This window comes from Homarus americanus, unplaced genomic scaffold (assembly GCF_018991925.1).
Source record: "Homarus americanus isolate GMGI-L3 unplaced genomic scaffold, GMGI_Hamer_2.0 scaffold2539, whole genome shotgun sequence".
Classification (NCBI taxonomy): domain Eukaryota; kingdom Metazoa; phylum Arthropoda; class Malacostraca; order Decapoda; family Nephropidae; genus Homarus; species Homarus americanus.
The window spans coordinates 4731917-4752291 of record NW_024725489.1 but is presented as its reverse complement, the minus strand read 5'-3'; the positions used below and the strand labels follow the sequence as shown (position 1 = coordinate 4752291).

Genomic DNA, 20375 nt, shown 5'->3' with positions numbered 1-20375 from the left:
GACATTATTTCATTATTTCTATTTTTACTATTATTCTATTCACTGTATTACCGCATTTTATTACATTACATTACATTATAAATTTTCATCATTATTATAATTACAATCACTAGAATTATTATTACTATTATTATTATTTGCTGTAATTACTGTACAGTATAGTAACACACCATTATACCAGAAGACTTGGACAAAACATATTCTTAACATCATGTACAGTATCACTATGAGAAAACCAACAATAATAATAATAATAATAATAATAATAATAATACATCTACAGGTATATAGCTCAGCATGAATATACTGTACAGTACAGCCTGATTCAACTTGGTATACAGTAAAGTATTGTCTACTGTATATCTCACTAAATAAAGATAACTGTGTACTGTATCTAGCCCTAAAACACAGCTGTAGTTTTGTCAAATATGGATAACCTTTGATTTTAAATGTTATTTTATTTTTTTTTTATTTTTTTTTTGGGGGGGATACGTCAATTTATGGTATATTTAATATGTATATTTTTATGGTGTTTTTTACCAAAACCAAACTATACAGAAATTCGATTGGGTTAGGTTAGGATAGTAATAATGCTATTTAGTTATGATCATCGCTATATAAATATGGGTTTAAATTTTGAAGAAAAGCATTGTAAAAAACTTCTTATTTACCAGTTATTTCTATTTACATTAATAATAGTTGTCCCTGGTGCTGGAGCCTGGGTGCATCAAGACGGGATGTATTTAAAGTGTAGAAGCTGTCGCCAACATAACCATACCTGGGATAACAGGCTGTACTGTATGACCAGTGTCAAGGTAACAGTTAACCATTACCCCGGAGCACGATCTGCCAATCAAGTAACATCCAGGTTCCCAATTACTGCTAGGATGACGATCGCAAATGGCCTAAATAACTTGCCCACAGTTTCGTCTTTCCCTGGAATCGCTGTTTGTACATGTAAGTGTGTGTGTGTGTGTCACTAATAATATGTGCATTCTGGTGTAATGGTAAATATGCTCGCCACGCCAGCAGACAGCGAACACAGGGCAAAACGAAACTAAATCATATATATATATATATATATATATATATATATATATATATATATATATATATATATATATATATATATATATATATATATATATATATGTGTGTGTGTGTGTGTGTGCGCGGATACGCATTTTTAGAGAACTTGCACTTCATAGCATATTTAACTAATTAATTATGTATTAAATGTAGGATAATTTTGTTTTTGCAACTCCCCTATAATGATAATACAATTCAGCTTTACACCTTCCCTACTATGAAGTGATTCACCTCACGACAATGTGCTGTAATTTTTAACATAACGACGAGGTCCGTCAGAGGCCTTCAACTATACTTCCGAAGAGCACAATGGAGCGACGTGCTGTGTTCTGCCCGGGTAGAAAACATAACTAAAGTTGATGGGAAGGTTAAATTTACTGTAAATATCTGCGTCCTGGATTCATAAGGGATCGAACGCTGAAAGTTACTCATAAGTGAAGAATATGTAAGCTCACACAATTAACTTTCGTTAAACTATAAAACATATGTTACTAGATAGCTGTTAGAAGACTAACTCAACGCACAACATTTTTTGGAGAGATTTATGAGTTTGGTTCTAAAGTGAACGTATCAAGCCAAGTCTCTGTATAAATTTGATGCATCATCTGAACATTAGGCCATTAGCCCCTCTGTTTATTCGTCTAACATCCCCCCAAAAGAAGCATAAGGAGGTTTTATCATCAGCTGGGGTTGATCTGCAGATGATCCTTTTTTTTGTTATTTTGCAACAAAACTTTGAGTTTTAGTGTTTTTGCATCAGTCACCCATTTGGTGTTGTTGTGTACTTCCAGTTATGATAACTATCCATGTGTGTGTGTAGGGGGGGGGGGGACCTAAGCAACATGAACGCCACAACCACATTGAATCTTACGTAAGCTTACTCAGCTGGCGCGGTGGGCGGGTGGAGGCAGTTTTACCCCAGTATGAACAAGGGGATCACGTCACCCGCCACACTGAGGCCTTAACTCTCTATATAACAGGGGGTCTCATAGGCCTGGCGACTTGTTAGTGGCAACATGGATGCACACACACTTTAGACCAAGCCTTTATTACACAAGGACGGCAAAGGACCTAATCTACAGCTGGGTAACCTGCAGAGGAACTCGAACTAGCGACTGAAAGGTAATGAGGTGAGTGATATTATCTGATATATCTACAGCACTTGGCCGACACAAGATACCGATTATCCCCGCCGACCCACAACAAAGGACAGGGGGCCATAACTTTGTACAATAATGACACAAAATGATTATTAAAATCGTCTGAGATATTGTTGTGACATACATACACTCTGAATACTACACACCAGTCCGGTTTAAGTTTATATGTTGATACCTCACGGACGAACGGAAAACTGGGCGTGTTCAATAATCCCTTTATAGTAGAGGTCAGGGGAATCAATACCAGTCCAGCTGCCCCAGATAATACCTTTATAAATAAAACACAGCTTAATGCAAAAAAAGAAGTCTAAGTCGATCGTTGTCCACTGTTTACAAATCAGCATCCAAAGTTATTGGTTTTATTTGTTAAATATTGTAATACATATCATAAACAAAACGTGGAAGTTAAAGTGGGCCCCACAAACATAACGGCTAGTGAGGGGAAGTATAGGTACAACACACCTGTAAGCTCTCGGTACACAAGGAGCAACATTGCCCGTAGTGCACTCGACTACCTTCACTTCCCCTACTAATAAATTTAGGTACGTTCGCATTTACAGCTGACTGGAGTGGGAATTCCCGAGCTTCATAGCAGTGACCTTTAAGACAGGATACGAGCGCTGAATGCACTCGGCCACCGCATCCCTTCACAAAACGTAAACTTATCCAAATGACTATACGTAACAGTTGATTTATTTATTGCTAAAACTCCTCCAATTGTCCTAAATTACGAGAATATTCATATAAGAATGTTTGAGAATCTAGTGGTCTATCAAAGAGTCCTATGACGAATAAAGATGTTTTAATGTACTGTACGTTACAAGAAAACAATATACGTTATAGTAACACAGAGACCACTCAATCCAATCCATTTAAAGTTAAGAGGTCAAATTATAAGTATCACCTGAAGACGAGACACCCTAACAGTAAACACTTTATTGCTACCTAGGGTGGTTAGGTTAGGTTTGTATGTGTTAGGGTGTTTAATTTTATAGGTAGTAGGTAGTAGGCAGCTACCAAACAGGGAGGTACTACCGCTTGGGAAGATATTGGAAACATAAGGTGCTGTGTAATGGTAGACCCTGCTGCTATATGGCCTCACAAAAATTGTGACCAAGTCTCAGGTTGCTGATCTAACTTTCTGCCTCATTTACACACAATTGCAGGGTCTCAATTGTTTCTCTTACTATTGAGAACACAACATACATATTTTGTTTCTCACTTTTGATCTTTTTTTAATTTGAGTATTTCTTTATGGTTCTTTAATATTATTACTATTACATTTTCGCCCCCCAGGCCCTGATGTGGGTCAGTGACCTGTGCCCAAGTGGGCTAATCCCCTTAAAAAAAAAAAAAACCCTGCTGCCATATGGCATCACGAAAATTGTGACCAAGTCCCAGGTTGCTGATCTAACTTTCTGCCTCATTTACACACAATTGCAGGGTCTCAATTGTTTCTCACTTATGATCCTTTTTTTTTAATGTTTGTATTTCTTTATGGCTCTTTATTATTATTTTTATTATTATTATTATTATTATTATTATTATTATTATTATTATTATTATTATCATATTATTATTATTATTATTATTAGTGTTATTATTATTATTATTATTATTATTATTATTATTATTTTATTTTAAATTTTGTATTATTTATTAAAAATTTTATTTACTATGAATTATTATTATTATTATTATTATTATTATTATTATTATTATTATTATTATTATTATTATTACATTTTCGCCCCCCAGGCCCCGATGTGGGTCAGTGACCTGTGCCCGAGTGGGTTAATCCCCGTAAAAAAAATAAAAAAAAAATAAAAAAAATAAACCGGGATATCTACTGTAGACTTCAAAATGACCCAATTAAAGTGGAGTAACTCTTATGAAAATAGTTTGTTTCGTAATATTGTCTGGTGTTAAATAGCCGTACATAATAATAATAGTAATAATAATAATAATAATTATAATTCAGTAAAATTATCAAACAAGCTTCTAATTAGAGTGGCATGTATAGACTATGCAGGTATACAATTCAGCGTGTTTATAGACAACGCAGGTAAACGGTGTACTGTAGTTAGACCATGGAGGTAAAGTCTCCAATGTACTGTATATACGTACCTAGACAGTGCAATTATTCAACATTAGTAAACAGTAAAGCCATTTGATCAAGGATAGCCGACAGTCATCAGATGCTATTTCCAGTCGGGTCCTTTGCTTATGCTTGGTATCAACTGGAATAAAAGTGAAAGTTTGTTAATAAATATAACATGCATTGCAATGTGCTCAGACTAACCGAGGCTGACGGATCACATCAACCTACAGCATTCTGTGGTTGATAATAATCTACGAACTTTTCTTGCTGAAACTTCATTTGTTATGTATTTTTAAGTTATAGTTTTGAATTGTTTGATAACATTACTTGTTATATTATATTAAGTCAACCACTTAAGTTCATTCTTCGATCTGCACTGACGAGAAACACCGTCCTGTCCATCCTGAGGAAAAATACAGCACGAGCAAACCTGTGGCAGCGGCAGCCTCTCCAGTTGCCACTTGCCAGTGTCTGGACAACGTTGCCAACTACTATTTATTTTTGCATCAGTATCAGATCTCAAAATTTTAAACACCTTGCACATACAACAATACTTCTCTACCGCTATTGGATGAAGTAAGAAGAGGGTAGATACGTGTGGCCAGGATGAAGGGCCTGGGTATAAGGTAGAAAAAAATAGTGTTAATAAGAGTGTATAGCGACCACCTCGTGATTACCTTGTCCCGCCATCGTCCACAATGACCTTACAGGATCTTGGGCGCGTGTCATAAATATTCCCGTTTACAGGTAACCGAACCTCCCAGCTGGCGTTTAATCCCGAACAATATCAAGAAAAGTGTCCCCCCCTCATTTCGTCACATTAATTAATAGCATTAACATTAACTACGTCTACAGGAGTTAAGCCCGCTGTTAAGGAGACGTTACGCAACCCGTCCATCGACTAAAAGGTATCATAAATTGCAAGGTGTATAATGTCGATAAACCACCACGAAACGGTCGGATATTACATACTGTATAGCGTTTCTCACTCGATTATTTTTTCGCTGTTTTATTTATTTATGGTTATTATTATAATTATTTAATTTTTATCTATTTTTATTAATTATTGTAAATTATTGTTATATTTTCGTCCCCCAGGCCCTGATGTGGGGTCAGTGACCTGTGGTCGGGTGAGCTAAAATCGCCGTAAAAAAAAAACCAATATACGACTGCAGACGACACAAACAACTTCGCTCTCACAACCAACCAGTACTATTATACGATTAGGCTGGTTTGGGTTTACTTTTACCTTTACCCTCTTCACCACTGATCGCCTCGTTAGCCGCTTGGACGGTCGGTCACGTCTGTTACGCACTGTTGGCATGCACTGGCACTGTCTGTCTCCTTGCATAAATAATTTAGTGGTAGCCTCCATCTCGTTCGTGGTTTCTTTCTTACACATCGGGTTTGTTTATAATAATAATAATAGAGTAAAATAAAAATAAATGTTAATTGTGGGATGACAAGTAGATTAGAACCCCAGCTTATTTCACCTGATTAAACACCATTGGTTAGGTTAACAGGGAGTAGCTACCATATACAGTACACACATCATCAAGAGCGTACACTTGAAATCAGACCCCAAAAATTAATAATGACTGCGTTTTTCTCGGCTGAGCTTAATAAAACGTGACATTTTATTATTGTATCAGGATGTATACCCTCATCGCCAAGCAGAACTGCACCTTCGTAACCATCTTAAACATGCAAGGCTTTATGCTAAATATGAGTCCTAAAATCCAGAACGAGCTCCTGGACATGAGCAGTATCACAGAATTTAGCAAGAACACAGTTATGCATGTTATCGCAGATGAGACCACAGATAATGTTGAGCAAATATCGATCTGTGTGCTCGGTTTGTTAACAAAGATGACAAACACGATAGATGTCCGTGTAGATTTTCCTAACTTTGTTCATGCAGATACTGGAATTACCAACCAAGTTTCTGGACACTGCACATCATTGGTCTTCCCATCGAAATGACAGGGGCAGATCCTGACCCCCTCTTTTTATCAGAAATTCCAATACGTTTTCTTTTAATGCAGCATTGTACTCAAATGTTTTTGTATAGTAAAAAGTAATTACGTTCTATTGACCTCAGCAGGGGTGGATCCAGGGGGTCCGGACCCCCCCTTTTCATCAGAAATGTCCAATACTTTTTCTTTAATGCAGTATTGTACTCAGGCATTTTGTATAGTAAAAAGTAATTACTACTGACCTCAGAATATCTTGTAGCGTACTGTATGTGGCCAGTTGTCAATTCTCTTTAGTTGTCTATTATCTCTTTGTATGGGCACACAAACGTACGTACATGTAGATACCTTCACTCAGGAATGAGGTTGGATAGAAACTCACGATGCGCTTTCTGTATATATATTGTTGTACAGCGCAGTGCTTAGGAGTGACTAGGTGAGGAGCTGTGAGAGATGTTGCTGGTCCAGTAGCCGAGTGTAGAATGTTCTCCCTGGCCAGGCATGGCCGTATTTATACAATTTACGAGGATCAGGATTTGGGGTGCGCGTAGCGAGAGGACCAATCACAGCGGCTCAAGCGTAAGGTGTGAAACGCTCTGATCCTGAACTGGAGGTTGATGGTCGAGACTAGGTCGGCGATCGTACCCCTACGTCCTCTGCATAGACCTAGTCTCTCGGCGTAGCTGGCTGTACGCTGATTGGCTGGTCGGCGCGCGGCCAGAGCTCAGTTGGAAGTTGTAGGGGAGAGGAGCCACTACAATCTCCTAATAACAAATGTACAGTACTGCAAAATAACCATGATATTGGTTAGATCCCCAAAAACCTCCCAGCTGAGTGGACTTGCTGTTCCCCCACCTACAACTTCTTGGACCCCACTTTTGATATTCCTGGATCTGCCCCTACTCAGTACTCCTAACTTCTAATGACAAGTGCTCATGGCCTTCAACTGCCCATGATATTGGTCAGATTTCCCAAAAATTCCAGGGAGAGGAGCATACAAAGCACCCACCTCAAATTAAAAACTCCCAGCTGGGCGGGCTCTCTGAGCTCCCTGTTCTCCATTGACATTCCTGGATGAGGGCTCAAGGATATGAAGGTGACACTGTTATAAGTGGCATTACTTTTAATACATAATCTATCATTTACAACTAAAACACATCAGTCAAAATATCTGGAACATCATAGTTGTCTTAGTCTATGCCGAATGTGGAAAATGCCATGAGTGCGTTATGATAAATGATTCGGTATATTTAATAATAATAATAATATAATTATCCTTAAAAGTGTGACATGTGACAAACATGTTCCTATAATTCTTTTTTTTTTCATTATAACTCCTATGAGCTGTTATTGCTTTGCAATCTATGTAAAAATATACATTTCAATCACAATTGAGAAAAATACAAACTAATGATACTGTACTTGCCTGAATCACATTAATTAGAGAAACAATTAATACAAGGGCTTGCAGTAGTGGTCAACCTTGTGTGTAGACCCCTGGGAGAGGACCTTGACACAAATAGATGAAATGATACATCGCATCAGACTTGTTTCATGACCTCAAACAGTGTGTGATGATTAATGGCCCCAAACTGTCATGTGTGTGTCTGTGACAAGTTGGCCCCTCAACCAGCACAGCCAACATCCGTGCATGTACAGTCAGCCAAAGATCCAGCGACCCCACCCTAGGTCTCATACTGGCATTTTTGCCTGACAATACTTGGTAAAGTAAGGTTGTATGTAAAGACGATTGGTGGATCTGTTTTTATAATAATAAACTATTCATTGTTATTTAAGATCATGAGAAGGTTCCAAATGTTCGTATATTTGCTTAAATAATGAAGAAATTATATTAATGAATTGGCAACTCAACTACAACCAAGGCTGCCATAAGATTCTCAGATCAAATTTTCTTCATTATTTAAGCAAATATACGAACATTTGGAAACTTCTCATGATCTTAAATAACAATGAATGTTATTATAAAAACAGATCCACCAATCATCTTTACATACAACCTTACTTTACCAAGTATTGTCAGGCAAAAATGCCAGTATGAGACCTAGGGTGGGGTCGCTGGATCTTTGGCTGACTGTATAGTGTGGTCACAAGTGCAACCTGTTCAGGCTGGCAAACCATCAAACTTGAAAGGTGTAATGGGTTATAGTGGCATGTACCAGGTTTTTGGATTAGAGAAATCGTCCCCATATCAAGTGGTTCAAAAACTGTTTCCAGACAAAATATATGACCTTGCTGCCAGAGATACTAATAAATATGCAAAGTTAATGATTGACAAATTGAAGCCTCTGTCACCCAGGTCTCGATACAATGATCGGAAAGATGTAACAGTTGCCGACATAAGACCATTCATAGGTGTTCAGATTGATATGGGTGGGTGGGTGGGTGGGTGGGGGGTAGGTTCTAGGGTGGTCCAGTCTTTACTTTCAGGGTTTGAGAACAAGGGTCATGAAGTGTTTGTAGATAATTCATTTTTTTACCTTAGTGTTCCCCTTTATGAAGATCTTAGAAAGAAAAATGCTGGAGCTTGTGGCAGAGTTTGTTAAGAGAAAATTATTGCCTGTTGATGCGAGTGAGTAAACTCAAATTGAAGGGGGATGACCCGCCAGTAATTTTGGAAAATGAGGAAGGGACAAAGTTAGCATGTACTTAGCAGGACATATGGAGGGTGAAGATGCTCTCAACAATAGGGGATACACAAAGGAGGGTGAAAGAAAATAAAAATCGGGTGACAGAATGGTAGACAAACCTCGTGTCCAGGTACTTTATAGTAAGTACGTACATGGGTGGAGTGGACACATTCAATCAGCTTTGTTTCAACTTAACCTTTCAATAAATAACAGAAGAAATGGTATCAGTCTATCTGGGACTTCATCATTGAAGAAACATGAGTCAATGCTTGTCTGTGCTACAATATTTGGAACTGAAGCAAAATTAAATCAAAGAAAATTTAGAGAAAAATTAATTATTGGCTTGTTGGAAAGGTTTATTAAATGAACTAAGGGGAGGCAGGAACAATGAGGTTCCTTACCTTTGGAAAGTCGTCTAATTGAAGGGCATTTCATTACACAGTTGCAAGACAAGCATCACAGGCTTGCACTATTTTACTTGCTCAATGCTCAAAGAAGAGTAAAGGTGAGTCCAAGAGAAAACAGACAAGTCTCCTGCACTGCCTGCCCACACTAACCTCCATTTGGTATACTGTCAGCTCTTAATTCAAGACATGTTACAGTAAGAAAGAGTTCAGAAAGACTTGAAATTGCTCTTGAAAAAGCTGCTTTGTACAGTAAAGATAAAATATATGTTACCGTATATACAGTAGGTGTTTTATATGAATGTTTAGTTTTGCAAGTTTTTTATCATGGCATTATTGATACATAGGTAAAATGTATTTTCATACACATTTATGAATAAAATCTAAATGATTGTACAATGTTGCATGTTCTCCTCGACACAAATCACGAACAATCAACATCTATGTGTCAGTATTAACCTGAAACATATATATAAATTATTTTAAGGAGTTATTTAATTTACATTGCATGTAAACTGGACCATATTGGTCACATTTCAGTAACATTAGTCAATTTTATATTATGTTTTTCATAACTAAGAATTTATTTCCATAAATTTTTCAGAGATTAAAAAAAAAATCCATTGGTTTTCAAGGATAAAGTATTCTCAGGTTTTGAAAAACAAACAAACAAAATGCTTATGTTAGAGAGGTACTTCAACTGGGACTGGATTTTTTATTTTATTTTTTTGGCAGAGTTGACATTGTTTGTGGAGTGCTCTTCAGATTAAAATACTCAGTGAGAGGGTTAAAGAAGCCACAAGTACAGAAAATTATCAGAGCTAACTTTTTTGGACAAAGAGTTGTGAACTCTAGGAATAATCTGCCATAGGGTGTTGTAACAGTGTGAGCTCATTTAAGACCAGACTTGACCAACACTGATGCAGATTCAGATAGTCAAGTCCGTTTATGCCCAGTACTGGCCGATAGTGCGTAATATAAACGTGACTGACCGCGCATATGGCTAACAGGCCTATTAGAGACAAACAGAGTACAGTATAGTAAAGTAAAGTTGAGTCTGAACAACTGTTTCCTGGACTGCAGTTGTTCAGACTCGTGATGCCTGATGGAACAATATAACTTGGGGTGTTATGAATCATGCCCCTGCCTGTCCTGCCATCTACTGTGGGCAGGGAAAATTTTATGTTATTAATCAATTCTTTTTATTTGATATTAAATATTTAAATGTACTTAATGAAACATTAAAAATATTTAATGCTTCTCTAAGAAATGAAATATTAAAAACCTCTTTATTAATCTTCTTATACTAAAGGTCACAGCCTCAAGTTAGAGAAACCACACACACACACATGCATAAAATGATCAGAGTTAACTTGCTTGGAGTGTGAGTTCCTGTAAGACCAGACTTGACCAACACTGACACACGTTTCTGTACTTCTGGAACATCACAGAATAGTCCCCTCCAAAAAATCTTTTTACCCAGAATTGCCTCAAAATATTACTGTTATCTTAAAAGTACTTGTTTGTTTTAACAAGAAATATCATAAAATACAGACAATATTGTTTCCCAGTATTAATTATGGTTTTTGGTGCCAACAACACCTTTGTGATGGTTCATGGTAAGACTGACTAAGACATACAGTACAATAAACCCTCATCAACTTGGGACCCCTTTATCTCGGACGGGAGGTTGGCCTTGGTCACTTTCCTTCCATCTAAGACAACTGCCGAAATGGGAGGGTGAGCTCGTGCAATAGCAAAGTTTCCCTAATGGTTCTAAAAGTTTCCCCCAAATTATTTACAGTTCGTGAGTCCTGGCATACATAAGTGGCATGGGTGGGCTAACAGGTTGTGTAGTGTGAGATGAAGTGGATGTATTGGATATGATGTGGATGTGAAGTGAAGATTTTGTGGGTGTGTAGTGGAGGTGATGTGGACTAAGATGATGTGAATGTTTAGTAGATGTTATGTGGATGTTTAGTGGAGGTGATGTGGATGTTTAGTGGAGGTGATGTGGATGTTTTGTGGAGGTGATGTGGATGTTTAGTGGAGGTGATGTGGATGTTTAGTAGATGTTATGTGGATGTTTAGTGGATTTGATGTGGATCTGTGGATATGTAATGAAGGTAAAATAAGTCGCATCCATTATCGGGCCCATTGTAATTGCTCTTCCTCATAACCTTAAGTTTTATATATTGATTATCTTATGTTTTTTCATAAACAATTCATTACTTCTTTATGTTTAACTAATAATTTTTCTTATTTACATTGTTTTTTCATAAACAATTCATTACTTCTTTATGTTTAACTAATAATTTTTCTTATTTACATTATATTCGATAATTAGTAATATGTTTACTATACACAATTCATTGTCATCCAATCACAATATCTTGAGAGTAACCGAGTCAGAACACATGATCACCTGGTCAATATACTCAATAAATTTCTAAAAAAAAATAGCTACTTGAATGTATCTACTGTATGTATTGTTCTCTACTGCATATTGAAATCTGTCAAAGTATTTGATGCACACTTTCCCTTCTATCTCAGACTACTACCCTCATATTCTTGAACCTTGGTTGGACTTGGACTCCTCTTCATATCTCAGATCTAATTGCCCTCAAATCTCAAACCAAGGATGGACTCCAGCCTACTTGGACTGCCCTCTCCCCAATTAGTCTGAGTTGGCAAGGGTGTACTGTAAAGGCCAATAAAAAGCCTAATTGAAATCTCTGACTTTCAACTCCTCACAAGTTAACAAAAAACACACCATTACTCCGATCAGAGCTTCAGCATGACAACTGTTATAGGGGGAAAATTACCGGTATTTATTTTTTTAATCAAATGATGAAATGGACAGGAAAAGAAAAAATATCTACCATTAACCTTTTACAAAATGAAAAAGTACTGCATTGCACAATGTAAAGAATGTGGTTGAAAAATCTGAAGGAAGTTGGTTGAAGGGCCGTACAGATATGATCCAGTGACCATCAAGGAGGAGGCATGATAGTTTAAGAGAGATAAAAAGAGTGTAGGAATCATGGTTCCTAAAACTCAAACAGTGATATAAACTCCTCAAATGAAGATATTGGGGGCAAATTGGACCAAAATTTACATACTTTATTATCTAGTGTACTGCAAGCCTTCAAACTCTCATCATGAGTATCACTACCTTATCAAAACGTATACTTTCTTTACCATTCTACTATACTGTACAAGCAACCTTAAAAAGTCATTTCAGGGGCTCAAAGATGGTGCAATATTCCTCTGTTAATGTGTGTGTGTGTTAAGACATTTACTGTGTCTCTATAAGACTAACAATCAGTTTCATTCTAATGCTGAACCCTTCAACTGACCAGTATACATTTACAACAATTTTTGTACAATTTTAAGGGTCAGTAATGTAATGTGGATGGGGCCCCTTTTCTTTCTTAAAATAAATGCATGTGTACATGTACACACATACATGCATGCACACACACACACAAACTGAGGCTCAAACACAGGACTGTGAAATGACTCTATAAGTACTTTGGCAACAATCACAACAACCTTTTACATATTGCACAAAGAAGCAAGTGTCAATATACTTAAACTGTAATCATTACTGGTAAGTTCTTTAAAGCTGTCTGAAGGACTATATTCACCCATGTATCACAAACTAGCGTCTGTATCCGCCTCTGTAGCCTCCTCGATATCCTCCGCCCCCACCTCCACCGCCGCCGCCACCACCACCACCGCCGTTGCCACCACCATACCCGTACCCGTTACCATAGTTTCTTCCGAAGGGGTGATGGAACGGCGAGTGGACGGCTCCCATATGTGAGGGGTGTAGCGGGTGTCTGGGCGGTGGTGGTCCCTGCGGCTCGTGCATCATAGGGGGACCACCGCTACCCACCAGGTACGTATTTGATCCTTTGTAGTTACCCCCGCCTCCTCCACTACTGTTACCACCTCCGCCATTCTTCTCCCAGAGTCGAATCAGCTGTTCCCCAACACCTATTTCCACCTCCTGGAATTTGGAAATATTTGTTGGTATTAAATCCTATTCACTCATTACTGTAACTTTACACCCATCCTACTTTTGTGTGGGTGGAAACAGCAACCTCAAGAAAGGGAGGCAATGGTAAGGAAACCGTGCAGGAAAAGTGTAGAAAGTGACGAGAGAGATGGAACAATGATCAATTCAACGCTTCATTACCCTGGAAAGAAATTTGATTTATATATCTAATGAAACTGGACCATAGTGTAGATAATTTACAGTCCAGTATCAGAATGAATTTCCTTCATTATATCAATGAAAATTTCCTCATACATTAATGGCGTGTTGAATATAATAGTGTATCAATAAGACCCCTCTAAGTCAGACAGCCCCCAGCCCCATATGGTACATCTCAAGGAGGTCTTACTGTACCTGTGCTCATTGTTGCAATCTCTCCTCTCACTTTATACACACCAAGTTTCCCTATTTTCAGTGATGTTTATTTACCTAAATCAGAAAGAAAGCTAACTCCTATTACCATAAGCTGAAAGAGAAGCATAAAAGGAATATAATTTTACTCCTGAGAAATAAAAAACTGTTGAAGGAAGATAGAGAGATGACTGACTGTAGCATTGACCTCGAGATCCTTGACTCAGTAGGCTGGTGCATCTTAATATAAACTGAACAAATATTACACTTTATTCCTTTATCAGCCAAGAGGTTACCCAGTACTTTGGAAAAACTGGAAGGTTCTGATGAATACAAGTCACTAAGCCATTTTAATATCCGGTAAAGTCTAATACAATACAGTACAGTAAGTCCTCGATATATGTGAGTTCAGCACCTGCGAATTCACTCATATGTGAAATGTCATGCTGCCTGATATGGATTCCAACCCTGATGACTCTGCAGATGTCACTCCAACACCATCACCCACTATGTAAAACCCCTACCACCACCTCCATCAACTTGTCTACCCAAGTTGATGTATCTGCTTTTATTGTTAAGTACACTGTACTGTACACTTGCTTTATCTATTATGTTAAAAATAGTATTGTATTGATATGTTTTATGGTTTATTTGTCTTGAAAATGAGTCTGGAACATTTTCTTTTTGGGTTATGGAATGCATCCTATTTTTTCCCATTTAACTAAGTATTCAATATATATGATTTCGATTTATGAGAGGGTTTTCAGGAACGCATCCCTCGCATATATCTGTGGACTGTGCTACCTGGGTGACAAGATCAGTGCTGGAGTTTGCAAGAGACAGAAGTAGCTGAAGGAAGTTTAGGCAGTTTTTACCTTTACTGACAGTAAGGACATTGTTTTGGCTCAAGTTGTGATGATGTATGACAGTGAAACATGGGTAGTTAAAGATAATGACATGTGTAGGTTTGAACATGCTGTAATGAGAATGGTGAATGTGATACTGTGAGATAGGAAAACCCTATTCTATGCTAAAAGGGCAGCTTGGTAATGACAGCATTAGTAAGGTTTTGTGAAGTGGAAGCCCAAGATGATTGGGGCACGTGGAGAGAGAGAGAGAGAGAAGGAAACCAATTGGGTCATGAGATGCAGGAGTTAGAATATGGAGGGAAATCAAGCTATGGTAGGCCAAAAATGACATGGGGAGAGGTTGTGAGAAATGAATTCAAAGAGATAGGAGCCTGATGGAGACCTGCCATCGAGTAATCATGGCTCTCCCACACAAGTGAGTAGAATGGTCATAATATGGTAATGATGATGATTATAGGCTAAGAAGATTCCCTGTCGGTATCAGCAGGAGTGGTAGAAGTTATAATAGAAATACAGGTAGTAAAAGACAGGTACAGTACTGATCACACTATGACTGTCACCTACCTGGCCATCTCTACTCAGGTGAACTTGCATGTTCTCGTTGTAAGGGTTGTAGAGTCTTCGGGTTTGGTGGAAGCCTATGTTCCATTTCTTCACCCAGTCAATCTGTGGTAGTGACACAAGACCAAAGATAAAACACACCCATACACGGAGCAATACTGAGCTAAGTTATATCATATTGGACCCTGTGTTAGTGGGGGACTGAGGCAAATATATATACTGTATATACATGAGAGAGAGAGACTAACTTTGTACAGGGGTCCAAGAGTGGGCCCAACATTGGTTATGTCTGGACACTTTTCATCGGTCTTTTCTCCAGTAAAGCGAGCATAACCATTAAACTGTCCTCCTCTGTGTAATGTAAACACTAAAATAACAGGACCGGTCTGAAAAGAGAAGAAAAAAATATAATGAAAAGGTCACGGTCTTATACATCGATGGGTTTGGTTAGGTTAGGCTAGTTTAAGTTAGGTTAGCTTAAGTTAGGTTAGGTAATAAAACTTTTCATCTTGCATTAGTGAACCTTTTTTCCAGCACAGGAAATTAAATGTGGACAAATGTAAAGTACTTAGTCTAGGAGATGTAAACAGAGAAACCAGATATCGGATGAACAACAATGTTAAAGAGAAATCCGACTGTGAGAAAGATTTAGGAGTAATGATAAGTAGAAATCTTAAACCAAGTAAACAACGTGTATTTGCTCGAAACAAGGCTAATAAAGAACTTGGGTTCATACAAAGGAGTGTTAGATACAAGACAAGAAGGTCATCCTAAAACTATATCTTGCACTTGTGAGACCTCATTTGGATTACACAGTTCAATATGAGGGACTCCTCATCAGAAGGGGGTGAAGAGCCAAATTCAAAAAGCTGATAAAAACGCGTTTAAAGTTTTTCGAAGTTCAAACAACCATAACTTTGTTGTTTTTTAAGCTAGAGGGTTAATCTTTTTTCATCGTGCAGGTCAATCCCTCTCTTAGCGAACTGTGAAAACTGGAAGTTAGTACTGTGAATAGTTATTATTTTATCGCAAGTTGAATGAGAATAACTACCTGTGATGTACAGTTGTTTTAGCTTCAAACCAACAATAATTGTATTTTTCTGCAAAATTGCCTCATTATTGTGGGTTAATACTGTAAAACAAGTTAATGATCACCAAAAACAGCACTCGTCTTCCCCCCCCCCCAAAAAAAAAAACCTCATTTGCCTATCAATATTTATCCTTCTGTCCCTATTATTAGCCAAAGATTTATAATACTGTAACGTATAATAGTGTGTAATAATAAGGAAACACCACTACACTTATTCCCCCCACCATTAACCTCTCTCCCCTCTACCCCCAAAGTAATACGAATACAAAGGCGGAGAAAGTTTGCACAATCTTTGGTAAAAACAGTATTATGATAATAGTATTACAACCTTAATTTATTTAATTCCTTCATTTTTGTAGGTTATGTATCTAAGCTACTGTGCCGAGTAGCAACCCTGTACATAAGCTACTGTGCCGAGTAGCAACCCTGTACATAAGCTACTGTGCCGAGTAGCATTTATATATATCATCACGTGGCAACACTGCAGTCCGTTTATTATGGATGAGAGAAATACAAGTGGTGACTCGCGTGTGCCATGCACGGCTCACACAGTCAGACTAAGGCTGCCTTGCCATATGGCAGCCACATAACGTGCAGTGTTGCCACGTGATGATATATATAAATGCTACTCGGCACAGTAGCTTAGATACATAACCTACAGTTTTATTATCCCTGAAGATCATAGTAACTTGAAGTTACGTAAATCCTGAGGAGTGCGTATAACTTTAATGGCCTCGTCATAATTAATCACGTACTGATCAAAGTCTTTCTCTGCACTCCCTAAAAATCGCCATACAGATTCTTCATCAACTAAATCATTGATTATTGATGCCGGCAACAGTTCAGTTTCATTATAAGACTGAGTTATGGGCTCACTTTCACAAGCATTTGTTGGGTCAGGCTCACTTTCATCACTATCAAGGTCAATGCATGTCTCAACACTGTCCACTTCTACCTCCTCACAGTCTGCATGTTCTTGTTGTGATACATTAGTGTCACTGTTTGTGTTACCATTAGACTCACTTTCATCATTTTCATCTTCACTTTCATCGTCATTATTGCTGTCAGTGCATGTTACGTAACTCTGTACCGGAACACAGTCTGCAAAAAGGTCTTGTTATGCACAGCAGTCACTTTTTGTATTATAAGTATACGAAAATCACTATCACTATCACCAAGCACTCCTAGGGTGTCCACATGAGCACTGTCCTCACTAAACACACACTCAGGAATAATGGGCTCCTGAACCCACACCAGAAGGCCTGGCCTCACTCGAGTCTTGTCCTAATACAGTATCGGACAGATATTGCACAGCACTTCTCACACACGTGGAACACGAATAATGTCAATGCTACGCCGAAAAGTTATAAAAAAAAATAGCATTAGAAAGTGCACTGAATCTCCTTATGCTATACAATGCGCCAAAATTAACAAGGAGGCAGCATCTGGGCAAGTGGATTGGCCGAGCAGCTGTGACGTAGCAAGGGGAAATCCATTGTGATTGGCTGCCTCGGGGGGTATGGTCCGAGGGAGGCGCGCTATCATTGGCTTGCGCTCCTCTCGCTCTGAATGGGATGTTGCCACTTTCTTGAACCGAGCGCACAGCCAGATACGTAGCTCCAGGCCTGAGGTGAAATCACACCTTATTTTTTAAGGACTTTCTACGATATTTCTATTTTAGCTAGAGGGTTACATCCAATGCCAACATGTAGAGGAAGGATAAAAATAGTGATAGCCATCATATAACGTATTTTGGCTGTGGTGTCGCTTCACCCCTTTCTGACGCAGAGCGCCTCAATTATGGTCACAGTATTACAGAATGGATGTAGAATCCCTGGAAAGAATCCAGAGGAGACTGACGAGACTAATCCCGGGCATCAGGAACCTTGAGAACAGAGACAAGTTCAAGATTCTTAATTTGCACTCCCTTGAGAGATGTAGAGTGAGAGGCGATATGATCGAGGTGTATAAATGGAAGTCAGGGCTAAACAAAGGGGATATTACAAAGGTACGCAAACTATCCAACCAGGAGGGAACTCGTAACAATGGTTTTAAATTAAACAAATTTATATTTAGGCACGAAATAGGTAAACATTGGTTTGGAAATAGAGTAGTGGATGAGTGGAACAAGTTACCAAACATCATCATTAACTCAAATAAGCTGGATAACTTCAAACATAGGTTGGGTGTAAATGGGACTGCCCTGTGTGAGCCAATAGGTCCGCTGCAGTTTCCTCCATTCTTGTGTTCTTATGGTTGGGTTCCAGAGCACATCAGATTCACCCTACTGTTGTAATACTGTAATTACTCTCTGCCTGTCTGTCTATTTTTGTCTATCTCTCTCTCTGTCTATCTTCCTCTCTCTCTGTCTATCTTCCTCTCTCTCTTTCTAACAGACAAGCCATAACTCTACGCCCATTGACAACGGTGAACTAGCAGATACACAGATAAATAGAAAAAAATGAAAAAGTGTTGCCTGACTAGTGAAAAACCAATTTACAAAACATTTTTGCAGACAGACCACTTTCGTTAATCAGGGACTACCTGTACTGTACACGAATGACACCACTGAGAAAACTGAAAAGGAAACGTCAAAATATAGACACCAATTCAATGCCTTTTTCTGAGGAATCATTATACAACAACAAAAGAATGAATGAGAGAATGAGTACTGTACTATATGTTTGTTTTGGTCATGATCACTCTACTGTACATCATCCATCACAGCTGAAGGAAAAGAGCTTGCAAAAGTGAAATGTATGTCATACCTGAAAAGCTTGCATGATTTTCTTTTCTGTGTTGTGAGTGAAGGCCCAGATGGACGTGTGGTGCGATGCCTCCAACTGCTTGTACATGGACGCCTTGATGATGAAATACCTGGGCTTGCCGATGCAGCTGTTCCCTCCTCCCTCAGCACCCCCACTGTTGCTGCTCATCATCTTGCTATTGTAAGTTCCTGAAAATTTTTTGAGCTGTTGTTGGAACACGAAGAAACAAAGGTGACGGTTGGGGTTTAGGTTCTCTCATGACCATAGAGACAAGACAGAATGTAACTCCTAAAAACCACGAAGGGAATATATACTTGATACAGACACTCAAAACCAGATTTCAGAAAACCAAACATTTTCTTCCCAGTCAAGTTTAGCTTCCATGCACATACTAAGTTAAATGTTTATTTTAATTCTTAAATAACAAAAGAAAAAAAATAGCACTGCATACTTACTTTACATCAAGAAAAATGCCTTAAATATAGTCTTAAGTATTTAAAAGTTAAGAGTTACCCAAAAGCTAGTCAAATGAATTTGTTTATGTCCCAACAGTTTGTAGTGAGTAGCAACATTTGCCAGAATTAGAGATAGTACATAATTATTATCTAATTGAATAAATATCCCAATAACTTGATTATCTTTATCTATAGATATTCATATCAATAATTTATACTTTTTGTTTTTACAAAGTTTTTAAGTTAATATTGGTCAAATGTACCATAGACTCAAAGTACTGTAACTTATGCCAGATGCTGTCTCTTCTCACCTGGTGCTTGATCTCGTGAAGCAGAAGGTTTGTGGGAGTGAGAGCGGTGGAGATAAAGAAGGGGAGAGGTAGACTGGCAGATAACATAAGCAAGTACTGTAGCTGAGTGGTTAATCCTTTCATTATAGGGATGCCACTTTTAATATTTTATTTGGACAATGCCAGCCAATTCTGTTCAGCTCAGAGGGGAGCCTGTATACAAGGGGTTAAAGGGTAAGTAGTATTGTAAACCACAGAGGTACACAAGGGGGGTGGGGGGGGGGTCAAGAAATGGCACACTGGACAAAATTCTTATAAGAGATTGAATGGATATAAAACATCCAGGCAATGTACAAGTCCTGAGTGACTCTCTTCCCTCAGTGTGAGAATGAAGGCCTTGGATTTATTTCTGTTTATTAAAATTCATTTATTTCTTTATTTTATATGACTTATTCTCAGCTGTATTTAATTATTATGCTTCATTTATTTCCTTATTTCTACGACTCGTGTAAAGTTTCCTCCACATTTGTTAGGTTATGTAACATGGTCGTGA

The 20375-nt window shown here is 38.1% G+C and overlaps 1 protein-coding gene across 1 annotated transcript in view; it reads right to left on the bottom strand.

Moving 5' to 3' along the window:
• Positions 1-9679: 9679 nt before the first annotated feature.
• The window catches only part of LOC121865031 (3'-5' RNA helicase YTHDC2-like), a 49116-nt gene continuing 38420 nt past the window's right edge, over positions 9680-20375 (bottom strand). The window contains exons 26-29 of the mRNA XM_042364347.1: positions 19078-19265; positions 15468-15605; positions 15223-15324; positions 9680-13390 (exon numbers count right to left, since the gene is read on the bottom strand). Of these exons, the coding sequence (XP_042220281.1) occupies positions 13040-13390; positions 15223-15324; positions 15468-15605; positions 19078-19265 (779 nt within the window). The 3' untranslated portion in view covers positions 9680-13039. The remainder of the gene's footprint in view (positions 13391-15222; positions 15325-15467; positions 15606-19077; positions 19266-20375) is intronic.